Source organism: Leuresthes tenuis, unplaced genomic scaffold (assembly GCF_036924035.1).
Source record: "Leuresthes tenuis unplaced genomic scaffold, fLeuTen1.0.hap1 SCAF_20, whole genome shotgun sequence".
NCBI classification, from domain to species: Eukaryota; Metazoa; Chordata; class Actinopteri; order Atheriniformes; family Atherinopsidae; genus Leuresthes; species Leuresthes tenuis.
In genome coordinates this window covers 6,111,006-6,123,295 of record NW_027325374.1, presented here as the reverse complement: position 1 = coordinate 6,123,295, position 12,290 = coordinate 6,111,006, and the positions used below count along the sequence as shown (strand labels likewise).

At 39.4% G+C, this 12,290-nt stretch overlaps 1 protein-coding gene across 5 annotated transcripts in view; it reads right to left on the bottom strand.

The window, feature by feature from the left end:
* The window catches only part of tanc2b (tetratricopeptide repeat, ankyrin repeat and coiled-coil containing 2b), a 143,135-nt gene that overhangs the window by 94,880 nt on the left and 35,965 nt on the right, over positions 1-12,290 (bottom strand). For all 5 annotated transcript variants that reach the window (XM_072373225.1, XM_072373218.1, XM_072373220.1 and 2 more), the window contains one exon: positions 6,053-6,150. In XM_072373225.1, the coding sequence (XP_072229326.1) occupies positions 6,053-6,119 (67 nt within the window). In that variant the 5' untranslated portion in view covers positions 6,120-6,150. The remainder of the gene's footprint in view (positions 1-6,052; positions 6,151-12,290) is intronic.

Genomic DNA, 12,290 nt, shown 5'->3' with positions numbered 1-12,290 from the left:
CCACTGAACCATAATGATAAGCCTATAAGTGCCTCCCACACTCCACAAAACAGCTGAGAGCAGCTTCTGACACTTCAGGAACATCGTCTCTCAGCCCCTCTGTCCTCTCGACAGTCTGTCTACAATTTGAGTGGTCTTTGACCTTCAGCACAGTTTAGTTATGGCACAGCTTTGTTGCCGTGGTTACCCAGTGAAGGGGCCACAGGTGCCTGCTGATGAGGTTAGCACTTTCAGGGACCGTGTCGCCCACTTGATCGACTGCTGGATTGCCTCTGACCCCTGGAAAAGAGGTAACTTCTCCTCTTTGCTGTTTGGAAGAAGACCGATAAGCCAACCGAGTCCAGCACTCGTGTCACCGCCTATGAGACCTTTACAAAGTCTTTATGAAGTGAACTTTGTTAAAAGAAGAGGAAAACATGCGGGCTCTTCCTCTGCAAAGCTCTTATGAGGGCGATAGACTGCACTCATGGCTGTATCCACACAGGAACACTGTGATAAAGTATCTTTTTATTTGGCAGGCAGTTTGTAGTGGCGCATCAGTTGCTCCGGCAACACCGCAAAAAGGCATCTCAGAATGTCAACAGCTGAAGGGTGAAAGCTAAATGACACATCGCAGTGAAGCCCGAAGAGGTCGAAGACATTAGACTGTTGTTCTTAGTAGCCAAAGGTCAAAACCGCTCCTTTGACAGCTGTGCACCGTATTGATTCACAGATCCATTGTCAAAATTAAGACACAAGGAGGAAGCTATGCAGTGTGAGATAAAATGGAGCTTACAGATTCATATCTAGCCTAAAAGCACCACAAACAAATACGAAAAACAAATTACATAGAATGGAGCTGATTTGTTAATGAACAGAAACTATTTCAGAGCCGATTTAATAGTCAGTTTATCATTCAAGTCATTTCTGACAGCAAAAATAATCTTGACATTTAGATTTGCTGCTTATCTACCAGACAAGGCGAAGGTTATTCAGTGAGATTAGGCAAAAAATATCAGACTGAATCTCATTAAAATTTGTGGAGAGGTAGAACATGAGTAGAGAAATAACATTTAAATGTTTGTGCGGATCCAGACACTAACTTTAGTGGAAGATATTCTCAGTAACTACCCTTCTAACTTTGTGTTGAGTAAAATAACTCAAATCTAAAATCAATTAGCTAATGTCACCAAATATAAAGGCAAAAACATATATATTTATATTCCACAAACCATAATATTCTTAAATCTGCAGTGAATGGGGCAAATGAAGGCCTACACATAGTTAATAACCCTCTCCAGGAGGCCCAAACTCCCGCCTGTTTACAGGATATGGTTCACTGAAATCCGTCCATTCATTTTTCTCTTGGTTCATTAATACAGGAAGGAAGGGAACATTCTGTGGAGCAGTAGGTGCCAATCTGTCGCTCTGTGGAGATCAGCCAGAGTCAGCTCATGTTAAGCTGTTGCCTCCTCCTGTAGCCTCTTACATCTATCTGCAGATATTCTACAGGCTGAAACGATTTATCTCTATGCAGTAAATGCAATCACTAATGTTTAATGGGTATTCCAAAGCTTGTTTTGCAAGCGAGTAGCAATATATATGTAAATGTGCAACATCTGCATATACATTTTTATCCAGTGGATTTAATCAATTCTTAAGTACGCCAGAATTATAAATGCATAAACAAACAAAAAATACATTAAATAATGAATGAAAGAGTAATAAGAAAATGGTCCATCGAATAGATCTGGATATAAATGTTGTTTTTTAGATCAAAGTTCAGTGAAGGATTCCTCCTAAATTAAGTCCTAAATTAATATTCTAGACCAGACTATGCCATATTATGCTGAATTAAAACACAAATCCCAGTTTATTCACAGAATTTGTTCAATCTTGCATATACCAGAATATCACCAAAACACAACCCATTAAATAACTGAATTCAAGTTGATAATCAGAAAGTCAGAAAAATCCCTGAATTCAGCAAAAGGTTTTCATTTCTTTCTGATAAGCCCTCATCACAAAGATTGAAAAGTTCTACAAATATGACGAATATATGAAAAATAAATCATGGGCGGTATGAGATGTAGAAAAGCCATAGCTACTAAACAAAGTATGTTATTGGACTTAACAAGTGTAGCCAGAACAGGCGGGCCTTATCTGCTGTTTAGAACTGACAGTAACTGCATTTAGAGTCCATTAGGCCCGGCTGTTGTGTCACTTCTTGCTTGTGCCTTTGAGCTCAAAGCATGTTTGCTGATGTGCTGATCTCTAATTAGATTTCTCAACCACTGTGGAGAATGAGCCATCAATTAGGCCGCTGTAATTATGGGGACCAATTTGATTCCTGTCAAGCACCTGCTGCCTTCAGACTTTTCAAGTTACTGGAACTGGAGAGAGACGTGGCTGAATCTGTGTTACAAGACGATGTGAAAGTTCATGTGTTCTAGAGAATATCAATATTAAACAAACAAACTAAATCTAATCCTTTTTCTTTTCCTATAAAGGGAGCATATGGTTAATACGCTGTAATAAAGTATCGTAAATTTGCCAGAGATCCACAACAGAATTTCACATTATTTCAAAACAACTTGGAATAACAATCAAATATTCATCCCTCACATGTAAATCTACAACTAATGCAGTCGGTTACCAGCTATTAACTGTCGTTCATCAGCCACCGCAGGCTCATTTAGAACATGTAATAGCTACTTTGGTCCACAGCAGAAAGGGCAGCACTGCATCAATAAAGGCTCCAAGTTGTGAAAAAAATTCAAGGTTTCCAAATACTTATATGCTTGCCTTCTTCTTTTTTAACTTTTCTACGTTTTCTACAAACAACAGCATCTTAACTGCTGAATCAAATTAATTAAAATTGAAAACTTAATTGCTAAAATTAATCAATGCAGAAGAAGTGACGTAATAGTTACAGGGAATTAATTTTAAAGAGTTGGCTTTATAATTGCTTTTCTAATTCTATTTCTATTGTTTTTTTAATTTGCTTTTCAAGACAAAGACAGATAGTGTTAGCAATTCTCTGCTCTTTAAACAGCAGCAGAAAAAGGGAATGCAACAGGGTGGCGTGGTTAAAAGAGCACCATTCGCACCTAAAACTGTTGAAATCTGTGGAGCGTGAGGGAAATATGACATTTCTCATGTCTTACAAGATGTTAAAGCAAAACAGCTAAATGACAGCTCAAATAATCTTGATAAGGTGGTTATGTGTCAAATGTGCTTAGTAACGACGAAGTTGCAAGAAAATCATCAAAACTTTCCACTTAGCTTACATATCCTGGTTTGCGCGTTAACATAGTTTACATAGAAAAAAACAGCACTCAAAAACACTTCACAATTCATGTGGATCCACATTAATTTCAAATCTCAAACTGAGCATGTGCACACTGGCATAAATAGCCTTTTGCCAGCTCAAACGCAGCGCTATAGCCCATTCCTCTAAGTGCTTATTAGTCATGCAACAGCTCCCTGTCCAGACACCCCAACCTTTCAACCCCATTTCTCATTTTCCAATCAGCCAATGTCTTAAACTATAATTGCAATGCCAGGCCGTTGACTTTGTTTCAAGTCTAGCCCCACTTCTCCGCCCCCCTGCTGGGAGCAAGAAGGCGACAGCAGTCAAAATTTCACCCATAACTTCGCAAATAATAATACAAACCCCTCCACACTCATCTATTATCAATTCACATGGCACCTATAAAGTCTAGAGGAACAAAGTAATATGGGAGCTTATTCACATTTTGGCTTTCCAAGCAGGTGCACTTGTACGTGCAACATGCTGCAGGCATCAGTAACTGCTGAGTCTTGTATCCATATACCAGTTAGAGTCTGCAGTGTGTCCTCACAAAAAGACTCGTATCTGATATGTAAACACTGCTGCTGCAGTTTAAACAGCCTGAGTCTTAAATGTGAGATTATCTGTGCTCTCAAGTGAACATTCTCTTCAGATGTTGACTGGCATCCGATTAATAAGACAGTGGTTGAGCTGTGAAGATTGGCGATAAAGACTCACTCAACTATTAATGACAGTGCCAGAGGATGAAGCAGGCAACACAATGTTGTTTCCAGGAGAGATAACACCCTCTTCCCCGAGTGCGTCACGATACAGATTTGTAAAACTCAGCCTCATCACAATCAGAGCAGCTTATCTCTGTTATTCAATTTTAAAACTGCCATTCACCAGCTTAGTAACTTGGGGCTCAAACAGTTGTCCTGTGCAGATCAAGAAACGGCTGCCTCATCTGCTGTTTTCAGATTAGCGGGTCCATTTCCCTCCAAGTTCCAGCTTTCCTGATGTCAGGAGCTGCCTTTCAACCGCGTCAAATACAGCAGACAATCATCATATCTCACAATCTCCCATCAGAACAAAGAGCCTTTTTTAGCAGTCAGTGCATGCACACATACTATACAGGCATTGTTTTAGGTGACAACCCCTTCCTTTGAGCCAAATGCTTTTCCCACAGCAGCAGGAGTGGGATGTGGGTTTATAGCGCTCCCTGTCTGACAAACAACGATAAGTCAGAATCCTTCTTATGCCCTTGAAAGTGATGGAGCATCTTATACTAAACATGTTTGTACAAGTGTTTAAATCAAAAAGGCATGTGTTTGTTTGAGCATGAAATTGCAGTAAGATTGTAAGAAGAGGACTTCCCTGCAAAATGACAACAGCAGATAGCTACACACTGGAAGGTTCTCCAGTCATGTGCCCCTGTTTGGTCCTCTCTGCACTTCACACATTCTGCAAATACTCAAACATGCTAGCTGCAAAGGAGAGGTACATTTGTTATGTTACCAGTATGATTGAGTCTTAAAGCCTTGCAGAGAACGACATCACAATATAAATGAAGCAACAGATGCAAAGTGTATAAGCTGCATGCAAACGATTGAAGCAGTTCCATCAGTCTTAGAGCATAAGAATCTATAGAGCTGCTGTTAATTAAAAGTCTGCTATGAGAAGAATGTTGTATTGTTGGCAGTTTCTGCTGTAACAGTAAATTAAACTTTTAAATATTACTTACAATTAAAACTGAAAAATCAAGGAACAATTTGGGATATTTCAAGCTTTGCCACATTCAAACTGCTCGAATCAAAGTGACGACTGGACAAAGCTGCGGAAAGCACAATAATAAAGACTCCATCCAGAGGAGACTGTCAGGAGAGTGGTAGTTTTCACTCTGCCCTGGCAATAACCTGAAACTTATTAGGATCAAACAACAGTGACTGTACTCTTTCAAAATGAATGATCAAAGATATCCCAAGAGCTGCTTTGTCTGGGATTATCTATAACATCTTTCTTAAAGAGGAAATGACCTGTGAAAGAAGTTTAGGACTTATATTCTATCAACTGTTCAGGTCTTACAATGTGCAACTGTGCAGGTGTCCAGATGCTTTCTATGTGTAACCGGCACCCTGCCATGCATGATAAAACCCATGTTAAACCATAACAAAGTTGGATTAATGTTTTTTTTAGGTTCACACAAACAGGAAACTCTTTGTTTCAAACCGGCTACAGTAAAGTTTTGTGTTTGCGTGAGTAAATTAACAAGCTCTACTGACAGGAAACGATCATTTAACAGCATTCTTTGAATGAAGAATAGAAGAGCACAGATGTGACACACGCTTTCAGGGACAGAACAATCGTGAAATATTTACCAAAACATCAGGAGAACTTCAAATGACTGGGAAAACTGGAGCGAAATTAGGACAACAGGGAGGAAAGCTACGTAATCTGGAGAAGTGTGGAGTTAGTGTAGATTTACAATGACGTGCAAAAACTTTAGTTATTCCAGTACATACCTATGAGTCGCACTAAGTGTGGACAAAGAGGTTCTCTCATCACTGTGGAGTCAGACCCGGTTTATACAAGCAGGCAGCAGAATATCAGAACTAATCTTACTATTATATCTATAAAGTATCCTTTAAAACTACAGCCTGTCTTCTGAGCTACACGTGTCTGCTTCCTAAAATAAACTCGTAGACGTAGCCAACACCTCCCGAGTGCTGCTGACAGGCAGATGCGTCATTGTTTGCGGGTGGCATCACAAGATAGACTCACCGCTGCTGCGACTCTTGCGGTTGGCCTTCCCCCCGGTCAGCAGCATCTTTAAGCTGTTCCTGAACATGACTGCAGCAGACGTCCAACTACAGAAAAATCTGTTGTAGAGAGGAAAGAAAATACATATCAGAATATTTCCAAAGACGTAAGTGGAATTATGAGCTGTTTGCTGGGAGATCTAATGGACACAGTTAACAACAGAACTTATTAGGTAAAAGCGTTATTAGGGATATCAGAGCAGCACTGCAAAGTTTAGTTCTCAAGACAGAAGAGGGGAAAAAGGAAGCTTCAAAGGAGTTAATGGGCACTCTGTATCAGAAAAATGAAGAGGGGAAAATCCCATTCATACATGCTAAATCTTATCTCTGTCATCAAAGAGGGAGATCAAATGCTTCCTTGTAATTAGAGAAGAATAGAAGGAAGCACAAGCACGACTACACTTCTTGCAGGAAAAAATCTATAGCTTTCGATGTATTTTCAAAGCGCAGTTGAGTTGACCGTTAAATGAAATCTGAAGACTGAAATGTGAAGTAATTAGATTGATTGTTGAGATAAACCAGGATGAAAAAATTAAGACTTGTTCCCTGAAAATATTGAAATGAAAGGAAAAAGGTGACAAAGTTTCAGCTTTATTAGAGAATGAATAGAAACACTCCCACGGTCAAATGTTCCGCACATGAAGGAATAAAAATGGAAACACATCAATCTGAAACTAATTCAACGATTAGGACACATAAACACACTTTGTTCTCAGGACCTGAGAACAGTGTAACTGAAAAACTGGCTGCAAGAACATCTGCTGATTCAGCGTCTGATTTGAGACTGAGCTGTCATTGTAACAACTATTTAAGGTATAAAGACAGGGTCAAAATTTGAGGACATACTACAGTTTGGCCATCTTAAACACTGGGTTTTAGCAGGTAGTTTTCTGCTTTATACCTGTTAACAATTATTCTCACAAGTACTTCTGTTTTCCTTCTAAAATTGCTCAGGCAGACTAATTTCACAAGGTGACGAAGCCTAATTTACCATTTCAACCTCTGCAATCACTCGTGAACATTAATCTACAAGGTGAAAATGTTACCGACTCCAATTTGAGTCCATAGTATCCCCCCTGCTGGTTATTACAGCAACATAGTGTGAAGCTGCATTCTTGTATATATGTGTGTGTGTGTGTTGATCATTGAATCATGCAAGTTTGCAACCAGCTCTGAATACATAAGTGTTTGACATCTTTTCAGTATGAAGTATGTGAGCAACAGAGCTTATTTAGCTGGGGTCGTAGTAAAAAGGTACTTAGCACGAGGCACTACAGTAACTGGGAAATAGAAAAGAAATCCATTCGATGGAAAAGAACCTTTACGGAGACCATATTCCCTTTAAAAAAGGGATTCTAACAAGTTATTCTTACAACTTATTTCTCTCCAGAGCATGTCTTTCATTGTATAAGGAAATTAAACGCAAGTCTTTTACTTAAACTAAGAAAACTGCTGTTGAAAATATCTGCGCTATATGTTGGTGCACCTGACTAAAAACACAAGAACGCCTCCATTTCATTACTGTAGCCTGCTCAATCCCAATAATTCCCTTCTTTTCGACTGCCTCAACCTCTGTCGCTCCAAGCCCCCCAAATAGGCACATGGATCTCTAATGCGAGTCCTGGTAGTAAAAAGCATGGCAGCAGATGTTCTCCATTAGATGGAAGTGACTCAGCAAAGCCCCACAGACGAGCTCCAGCTGAGAAGCCGGCTGTGAATCCAAACAGAAAATAAATAGATAAAAGAGGAGGACATGAAAAAGCTCTCAAAAAGCCCTTCCTCCCCACCACGTTCACCAATCCCCTGTTGACCCAGAGAAGGGGTGTAAAGACTTCCAGGATCTTAGTACTAGCAACACCCAGAGGGACACGAGTACATGGCAATGACAGTGAAGCAACACATGACATCGCTGCTACTGGTGGGAGGGAACTCAGAGATACAACTCTGTCTACAGATAAATAAATTGTGATACCATTTAAGCCATGTTTGCAAATTGGATCAAAGCTGGCTGTAGGCCCAAGACGCTGTGTATTGCAGATTATACAGAACTGTGATGAGGCTCAACCTTCAACTCCATAAATAACCAGAAATCTGTCCAATTACTGTAAAAAATGTTTGCTTTCATCATTCGATCTGGCTGAGAACTGAAAACTGAGTGCAATCCAGTTAGCTACCAATTTTAAGTTTCACTCAAGTGCAAAAGAAAGAAGAGGAGAAGAAATCAGTTGATCTGAGCATCAACAAATAAACCAGGAGGAGGAACAGAGAGCAAGATGAGACCATAACCAGGTTCAAATCTCTTCAGATTTCTGCACATTTCTACATACGACTTTAACTATTTTTCATTATTGAATTAGTCAACCTGGACTGTTTCTTCCTGGCCTGAAGCTGAACATCTTTCCACGACCAAAAGTAAAATAAACTTACTGTTTACTCTCTTTAGTCAATGATTCGTGGCCCAACATCCTGGCAGACTGAAGAACTGAAGGTTCAAGCAATCGTCGCATGACATTTTGCACAACTGCAGGAGATTACACTAAACAGCAGGGAGAAGATATATTCTGACATTCCAGCCTCTTCATGAGTTAAATCATTCATGCACCAGACGCTCGCTTTGTTTCTGAAACTAACAGGTGTCTGATTGGACTCATAATGAGAATGAGAAGGCTCAACTTGGCATTACCTGACTTATCAGATCATACCCTTCAAAACATGATGTATTAATATAAGAAATTCTGAGTAGAACGACACGTGCAGCACAAAATAATATAAAAAACTATTTCTTCTTATATGGTGTATGTGTAAAAAATATTGAACAACTGTGAATTTCTAAGACATTTGACTGCAAATGTGAGTTATTTCAGGTCAATAATAGTGTCAGAAAATGTCCCACGTAGTTGGTAAGCAATGCAAATTTGATTTATGGCATTTTGAGCGTTGCATCTTTTAAACGAAAGCTTAGCTCAATGAGTTCAGTTTGCATCACGGGGGCTAACAAATCCACTGCTCATGAAAAATAATCATGTAAACAATTTTTTACCGTACTTTCTGAGCAGCCATGCTCCATGACAAGATCCTCAAAACAAAAGACAAAAAAGATGAATTATGAGGTGACATGTCATTAGCACATAAGACAAGTGCTGTTCTTACAATCTGTATCCTCCACTGCAACATCTGTATCCTGCAGCTTTCTGCAATTTCATGTCATTAGGACATGAAATCACTGTCTTAGAAATTGAAATGAGGAATCGTGTTTACTTTTATCGACAAAAATAACCTCAGAGGATGTTATTAAGAAGTTTTTGCTTTTTGCTTCTGTGCGCTGAATTACATAGCCAACTGAGGGCACAAAATATCATTTTAGATTGATATTATGCAGCAGCATGACAAATGTTTGCTCAAGAAATGTCACTCTGCAATGCTAAAGACTCATTTCAATCTAAATGTGTAATATTGCTGGTATGGGAGCAAATGAGTGATTTCTGAAATGAATAATTGAATAATTTCGGTGTTAATAATGGAATTTGAAGCACTTATAGTAAAGATTGATGTGAACCTCTTCACCTTCAGGAAGCTGCTTGTCTCCGAGAATCCTCATAACGTTTTGGTTTTCACTTTTATTCTTTATTAGACTTTTTACAAAAATCTCTTGATTGTTTCTTAAAAAGGTGGGATGGCGTGTAAAATGGAAATTAACACGGCATGCAAGGGTTTGCAGAGTTTTACGAAATATCCTCTCATAAAATGAAACTCAATTCGGTTAATTGGTAACAATTTAGCCCCGTGATTAGATAAAATAAAGTCATTCAGAAAATAGGAAGGGTTCCTGTATCTGTGAGGGAATTCATGTACAAGCGGTTTAACAGTTGAAGAATAACTTCATCATACATTCAAGGTCAAAGATAAATACTGAATGGTCAATATGTTCAGCGCCTCTGGCAGCACTGCTTTGGTTATTTCAGCAAGACAATACCAAACCCTCTATCCATCCATCCATTTTCTACACCAGCTTCACAATGATCAGGGTTGCAGGGGAGTTGGGGCCTATCCCAGCTGTCACCTGTACACCCTGTTCGTGTCACCAGTCCATCGCAGGGCCCAGTGCCAAACCACATTCTGCATATCTTACAACAGCCTAACTCTGTGGTAAAAGAGTGCTGGTGCCAAACTGTCCTACCCGAGGTCGAGAACCATCCCCCACCGACAACATATGGTACATTATATAGCCCTGAACTGTTAAGCAGCACAAATCCTATATCATGCAAATATGGAAGTGACATTTCATTTTCAGAACTGGCCTCCAAGGTTCCCAAACACTTGCATAGTGTTGGTAAAAGAAAAAAAACTCACACTGATAAACATGCTGCTGTCCACACCTGTTTTTCCAGACATAATTCATTCAAAATGAGCAATAGAAAGATTTTCATCAGCTTCAACAATTTTCAACCAAATAAAGGTTTTAAATGACTTGTAAACAACTGCATTCTGCTTTTAATGTACATTCTACAAGCAAAAAGCCTTTATCACGTCAGTCATTCAAACTTCCTTATGGTACAGTACGGTGACAAGTGATCTTTCCATCTACCGGAGGAAAAGAAGAAACGCATTAGTCACATCAAACACAACACTGTGAGTTCAAGGTGACTGAGCAGTGACACACACCACAAATGGCTACCTCTTAGTGTGGGCTGACTGGAATAATCTAGACTTTTACCATCCAAGCTTCACACTGTTATTACAGTAAGAAATAAAGCACTGTGCAAGTCTCAAGCCACTCCTCATTTCTTTAGAAATTCCCAGAAAAATTAAAAGTGGGTGCTGCAGTTAACTAAAACATGTACAAACATGAAAAGAAAATACAGTGTATAAGGTAAAAAACAGAGTGTGCACAATTCTAATGGGCCGGAAAGTCAATATTCTTTATTCTTCAACATTGTTGAAGTGAAAATACCATTTTATGTCTGTCAAAGTGTTTTCTTTGTTATTTTTCAGAGATAAAACTGAAGAACTATCTATATGAATCTGCAACAAAGTGCCTATAGATACAATTTAAAAAAAAAAAAAAGCTGTTTGTTGTGTGTAGACACCACACTGGTTCAGCCCTTTAGTTAGGTGCCTTTTTACATTCACCGAATGGTTCATAGGTCAGTGTTGAAAGGCGTAAAGAAAAATGCCGGCTAACAGAGCAAAGACCCGAGAAGCAGCAGTTACAACAATAGCGGTAGTTCTTGGCATGCAAACATTAGCTTCGCCACCACCTCCCACATAACGTTCAGCGTTCAGCAGCAAAGTTACGAAACGATTAACAAAACGGCAAAATATCTGCAGCAAAAGATCCAAAACTGCCAACTTTTCCTGTGGCTTGTTAAGTAAAAAGCTTGCATTGTTTAAGTTGTGGATGCATGTTATGTTGCAGCTAGAACTGTATTAATGCAGTGCGGAGTCTCCTCTGTTTGGCATGTGTGCATTACTGACAGTCACCAGTCCAGTGATGAGGGTTGGTTTTATCACACAGAGCATTCATTCCCATGTCTATAAAACATCAAGCTGGTAAAGATCATGTCCTTTCCCGTGACAAGATGTAGAGAGCCATAAAAAGAGAGTCAGGTGGCAACAGGTCAGATCTATTTGCATCCATCCAGGGACACAGCCAAGGATGTGTAGGGACATCTTTGCAAGTACCCATGCAACTCTCCATTATCTCACCCCAGCATAAAATATCAGGAGCTAACAGCAATATTATGACTAGTTTGGTGAGCTTACAGGCCAGAAAGCATGCTTGATAACACTAACTTAACATCTTAAAAAGGCATGACTCAGTAAAAACCCACTGTAACTCTGTATAGGCTCTTCACCGTGAAAGAATGACAGAAGAGATGCAGAAGATGTCACATTTAGCCAAATAAATGTGTTTCAACAGTGACCAAAAAAGGCTAGACTTTAGCAGCTTACTCGCTGCTAGAGCAGAAAATAGGGACAGATGCTACTGTCTGTTTCAAGAAGAGGAAATCAATATTTGGAATCATTGAGGATAGGACACTGAATAGGCAAAATACGCACATACACACACGCACGACTTGTAAGCTGCCAGAGAGACAGGCACACACAGAAAAGTGAGCACATCTACACAGCCGAACTAATGTTTCATCTGAGGGTGTAAGCATTCACACTCTCTCATTCCCACTCTTTCTGACCCTGTG